Genomic DNA, 6,268 nt, shown 5'->3' with positions numbered 1-6,268 from the left:
CTGAAATGTACTTGAACATTAAAGCGAAAAACAGGTATCACAACCGCCATTTTTACAAAGGAAATAAATAAATAATCATGTTATGAAAACAGAAAAATTGGATATACCAATATGGTATGGAAAATCATTCAGATCCATTGTCATCCTTAAATATAGACTCTAATAAATTTCCATTGGATACGCAGGCACTTTTGAATAATCTTAGTGAAATGTCTATTTCACACATACATCCCATCTCTCGCTCACATTCTGACATTCACGTGATAGACCGACAGATATATGAAGCTTTACAATACAATGAACACACCCTGCCAATGAAAATCTGCTCTGCACACACACACACACACACACACATTCTCAAATACCTACATTTATGAACAGACCAGCAAGAAGAAACAGTTTGTATCTCACTGATAGGTTATAAACAATTCCACATGATATTTAACATTAAATTCATCAATAAAGAGTTTATGCATGGAAAATTAACATTTGATTAAAAAAGGTTTGTGATTGGATCACATGATGCAATTATTTAGGCCACGGAATTCTGACCTTGCTTGTTTGGGAGTGTCTCTGGAGATAGAAAAATGTAATGTAATAAAGTACAAGCATTAATAAACTCTCTATAGATAACAACCTAATGTTAAATGTTACCAAGCCAGCCCTAAAGAGGCTGGAATCAACCAAAAAAAACTGGACAAAACACATCGATTCTTCATAGTGCTCATTAAATACGCTGATGTCTCTCAGTTCTACCTCTACCTCTCTGCATTAACATGCAAGATTGAACAAACACCGAACAGTTAAAGTAGCTGTCACATACAACACAGTCATTATGGTACATATTGGAAAGAGATCTTTAAGATTCTCTGATACCCCCTTCAGAAGATACCAATCTGTCATATGTGCATATGTATAAGTTAATTGCACCGGGAAATCTCCCATCAGCCATTGACGCTGTGAACACAAGACGTGAAGTCTGTCTCAGAGAACGCAGCTTTGGAGCGAAGCCAACGAGCCTATCATACTGCTCACACTGACGCCAGCTGTCACGGTGCCACAGTAAAATAGAAAGATGGTGATGTTTGAGAGAACAGATGACTACCGTACCCGTCCCTTAAAGTCATCAGAAAAGCCTCGACAGATAAGCACGATTTCAAATGGACACGTGTGAATCTCCAGCTGGGGTGAATACATGCGTTTGAGATGAATGCGGTGTTAACAGCTCATTTATCTGTACTCTAATTCCTGTGTATCTCAATCTCGCAGAGGCAAGGCCTGAAATATACTCTACGCAAGTACATGAACGGCAGTTGGATTCATGTGTCGTGTTCTGAAAGCTGTCAGAGCGCAATTCATAATTCAACAGCCAGTGTGTGTATTCTCAGCAGCGCCACAAGGGGCGCTATAGCAGCTATCAGAGTAAACCAAACATGTCCAGTCCTGTTCCAGAGCCTTCCAGGGGAAGAATGGAAACTTCTCTCATGGTTTAGCTAATAACATCAGTTGATGTTCACCTAGTAAAGAAAGTATTTAGATACAATTTAAATAACGAGATGAAGGATTCTTTGTGTGATATTGTTTCCAATTTATTTATTCTTTTTGTCAAATATTATCTCTTTCCCCACCAAACACAGAATTTTCCGTTATCCATGAGACAACGCTTCCCTGCCAAACACGGAATTTTCAGGGTTTCCGTGTTTTCACTGTTAAACGCTAGGGGGCGCTATCACGCATCTCCTGAATGAGTCTAGAAAGTGCCAATTAAAAACACAAACCAGGAAGACGCAGAAACGAGTGATCTAATGTAAGCATATGCATATGAAAAATAATGTGATCATCAACACTAACCACATTTAAAAGAAACTGCCTAATGTTACAGAGTGAAATGTCAATCCAGAAAGTGGTAAAGGCCTGTGCAAGCTTTGGGAGTACGGATGGAAGCCATCTACTTTGCTTTGATAATATTACTGAATACGATCCAGATGGAGTATTTGATAAAAATGCAATTTTCTCAGCTTTTTGCTCAAAATGTTGCTTTTTTATGAAACCTACCTATATTCAAGTGTTGATAAAAAAACAATGTCTGAAGCTAGAATAGCTAGAAAACTGATTTGGCTGGCTGGCAACTTTTTTCAAAACTGCTGGCAGGGAAAGAGTTAATAAGCGGTGAAGCAAATGTATAAATATATACATGATCGTTTAAAGGTTCGGGGTTTGTAAGACTTTGATTGTTTTTAAAAAAAAGTGTCTTATGTTCACCAAGGCTACATTTATTTGATCAAAAATACAGTAAAATCTGTAATATTCTGGAATATTATTACAATTTAGAATAACTGTTTTCTATTTTTATATATTTTAATATGTAATTTAAAATGTTAATTTCTGTGATGGTAAAGCTGAATTTTCCGCATCATTAAAAAACAACAACAACAACAAAAACAAAAACAGTTGTGCTGTTTCATATTTTTTTTAACAAAAATCAGGAACAGGAAATATCAATCCTTTGTAACATTTTAAATGTCTTTATTGTGACTTTTGATCAGTTTAATGTGTCCTTGCTGAATAAAAGTATTAAAAAAAAAATTTATATTAAAAAATAAATTTTTTTTTTTTTTTAAGATTTTCATTCTTATGAGAATGCTTTTTTTTCATTATTAAACAAGGACAATTGTATCACCCTGACATTTCTGCTCAATTTGAATTTTGAATTAAATATGTCCCTTCAATTATAAATTGCATTTTCAATGTATCTTGTGAGTAAATTAGGACCAAAACTTATTGTCATTGACCCACAGACATTTGAAGTTAACTCTATTGCCGCTTATGTACCACACACAGTATCACACTTTAAGAATGTTCAAGTGTATTTCACACTTGCAATATGTTGATCAAGCTTTCATACCTACTGTATCTTTGTGTACTTGCGTAAAGTTTGTTTCTGGTCTCTCCTGCCTTACAAATTAAATTTGCCTGGCCCACATCACAGTGGTCACTAGCTGAATTTTTCTTCAACAACATTGTTAACTTGCCCACTGCTACCATGTTCTTGTAACAGATGCATACATTTGGCCTCCTGTAGTGCTGTGATGCGATGCAGCAGCGCTCCGTCCTTCCAGATCCGCCTTCTACGACATCTCGAGACTTTCCTGACGCACTATACAGGAATCAAGCTGAAACGAGGACATGGCACCCTCCAGGGAATAACTCACAGTTCTGAGGCTCGCTAGTGGTTAACTGCCGACTTCCCTCGGGGTTCCGGAGGCTTGTAGATGGCAAAGATGGTGGAGGTAGTGATGAACGGTGGGGAAGAGAATGAGAGAGAGAAAGAGAGAGAAAGGAAGAGTGCAGTGGAAGCGCCAGCACTATAACAAATGGGCCTCCAGCCGAAGCCAGTGCAATCCTTGGCGTATGTAGCGCACTAGTTCTGTCATGCTGCTGTGCTGCGTCAACGGTTCCATCACTGAGTCCAGCTCCAGAAAGAACTCTGTCAGAACAGAGAGAGACACACACAGAGCGATTGGCAACATGGGACCAACATTGGTTTTTACAAACAGAATGACTACAATTAATTATATATTACAGGTGTTGCTAACCTTTTTTACACTGAGTGCCATTTTTTTATGTGCCATTGACAGCAAAAACCAACAATAAAGCAGATGCAACTTGCTGGCAGACTAACTACAACACCTTGACCCCAAAATGGGTTCATTGATGGCGCTCAAAAGTGTATTCAGAGAAAATACAGTTGTTTAAAAACACATACATTGCAAATCATAATATATATATATATATATATTGTTTTGCCAGTGATCGTATTTAAGAGTGATCTAAAAAGTGGAAAACTGAATCCTGCCTTTATTCATTAAAAAACTTTACTATTTTCTATTTATTTTCAAAATTAAGTATAAAGTATTACAAATAGCCTATTTTGTATTAAAAATGTTCTTATCTTTTTAAGGCCCTGTTTACACTAGTGCGTTTTCATTTTAAAACGGCATATTAGAATGAAAGCGATCAACGTTTACACCGGCGTTTCAGAAACGATCTCTGTTTACACTACACAACCGAAAATGCATGTCACGTGACCATTCATGCAGGTACAACCATAGATATGTTTAGGTAGATTCCCTATTATTTAGATGGCGGACGCGTCTGTATGCATGGAGCGGTCGAATGGGGAATCTACCCATATGTATCTATGGGTCCAATAATGAGTATGCTCTTATTGTTTACACGGTCATCAAGGATACGCATAGCAAATGTGGGCAGCCACGCCATCGTTTTCAAAAGTCTCCGTTTTGGTCCGTTTACACTGAAATGCAACCAAGTTTTCAAACTAAAACGGGGTCAGCGGCGTTTTCAAAAGTCTCCGTTTTCAACCTCGTAAACGCGGAGTAGAGTAAACGATAGGTGTATCCGTAGCAAAAGTTATGCATTTTAAAAAGAAAACGCACTGGTGTAAACAGGGCCTAAGATTGTTCTGAAGAATTTGAATTCCAGAAAAGAATGCTGTTAATAATCATAAAAATAAACCCTTAACTCTTACAATGCATTAAAAGTCTGTGTATGATTTTCTGGGTCTGACTCGATGAATTGTTGTTTTATAAAACAGTCATAACTTAATATTTGTTTTCAACTAAAACCATACTGTATCTGATTAGCAGCTTCTCATTAATGAGTGAATGTGAAAAATGTTGTTATTACTATGTTATTACTGCATTTTTGCATTCTCAATTTTGCATTTTGTTACTGCGAAATTGAGAAATTCTTTGAAATGTATATTCAATTCTGATGTGAAATCCTATTTGAATATATCATCGTTAAAAAAACAATAAACATGCATAATAATCTGAGAATTACCAGAATTACCCCATTGGAATAAATGGGGTGTAATTAAATTCGTTTGACTTATAACTCATGATTGCCCACATTTATGAAACCCAAAACAACATAAATGTTACTCTGAAAAGTTTCCAAACTAATTAAATTCATTATACTTGCATAAACTTTCACATTTACATAAAAAGTGATCAATTTTTCATGCTGCAGTGGTTTGTAAACAAGCGTACTTATTCACAAAATTCAGACTTGGAGAAGGCTGAGTATATGTATATATATATTTTTTGACACTTAAAATGATAAAAAATGATAAAACATAATAAAAACAACAACAACACAAAAACTATCTTTAACTACATTTTCCTTCATCAAGGTGAATCTTCTTAAGTTTAGCCTGAAGATAACGGAGGTATCTGATGACATCACTGCCTCCTACTAATGACTGCAGCAATTAGCAAACAGATCGCCGAGTCAGAGCTGATACTGTCATAATTAGCCAATCCCGCTATCATTCTGACCAAAGTTCGTACCCACCAGCACCTAACTGCATTCATTTCTAGGAAAGACAGTGAGGAGGGGAAGTTGAGAGAGAGTTTATTACGACTGATTTCTGAGGCGGGGGAGACCTCGTACAACACACAGGGTCTCAGAGCGTTTTAATTAGTCTCCTCCAGAGGACACAGAGAGAGAAAGAGAGGAAATGACAAGCCACATCAGATCTCAAATGCAATTAGCATAGTGGCTTTTTCATTTCTCTGGTGGGCCGTATCAAACGTTGAGTCACTGATAACGCTGCGAGTGCGAGAGGTGAATTTCTTATATAACGCTGAGATATATGACAGCGAAGACAAATGAGATTTATCTGCAGGAGAGAGATTTTGGGAAAAAGTCATTCTTTACTTCAGTGATTGTTTCATGGTGCAAGATAAAAAAGCCCTGACAATAGTAGGCGAAGTACTAATTTTGTCTCTCTAATACTCATGTACGATATAGCTAAAAATGGTCAAACCTGTACACAATAATATACACATACATATACATATATATTGGAAGTAGAAACACTGAAATAGTACATTCTTGAAAAAATGTGTAACAATAATCTTGCATGTCTTTCAAACTGTGTCACTTAATGAATATAAAAAATAAAAATTAATCATTTTCTTTTATAAACACCAACGATTAACAGTAAAAACCAACATTTGCCTACAAATATTTTACCAAATCATTTCAGTATATGAAAAATCATTCTGTGAACTATTTTAGATTGAAAATAAATTCGTGTTAAAGCACACAAAAACGTAAAAAAAATTATTTATAATGCACTTTGAGTTTACTGTAAAGAAATGTACTGTTCTTAACATTTTTTTATTTTATGGAAAATTAAATTTGTATTAAATATTTTGGAATTTAAAACTGCTATAAAATC

General features: G+C 35.8%; 1 protein-coding gene across 1 annotated transcript in view; it reads right to left on the bottom strand.

The window, feature by feature from the left end:
• Positions 1-2,688: 2,688 nt before the first annotated feature.
• LOC306853255 (AF4/FMR2 family member 2-like) overlaps positions 2,689-6,268 on the bottom strand; it is a 209,295-nt gene continuing 205,715 nt past the window's right edge. The window contains exon 21 of the mRNA XM_079390520.1: positions 2,689-3,487. Coding sequence (XP_079246646.1) covers positions 3,366-3,487 — 122 coding nt within the window. The 3' untranslated portion in view covers positions 2,689-3,365. The remainder of the gene's footprint in view (positions 3,488-6,268) is intronic.

This window comes from Barbus barbus, assembly GCF_936440315.1.
Source record: "Barbus barbus genome assembly, chromosome: 33".
In the NCBI taxonomy this organism is placed as follows: domain Eukaryota; kingdom Metazoa; phylum Chordata; class Actinopteri; order Cypriniformes; family Cyprinidae; genus Barbus; species Barbus barbus.
Note: the sequence above shows the minus strand (reverse complement) of the source record. Positions and strands in the feature narration are given on the sequence as shown.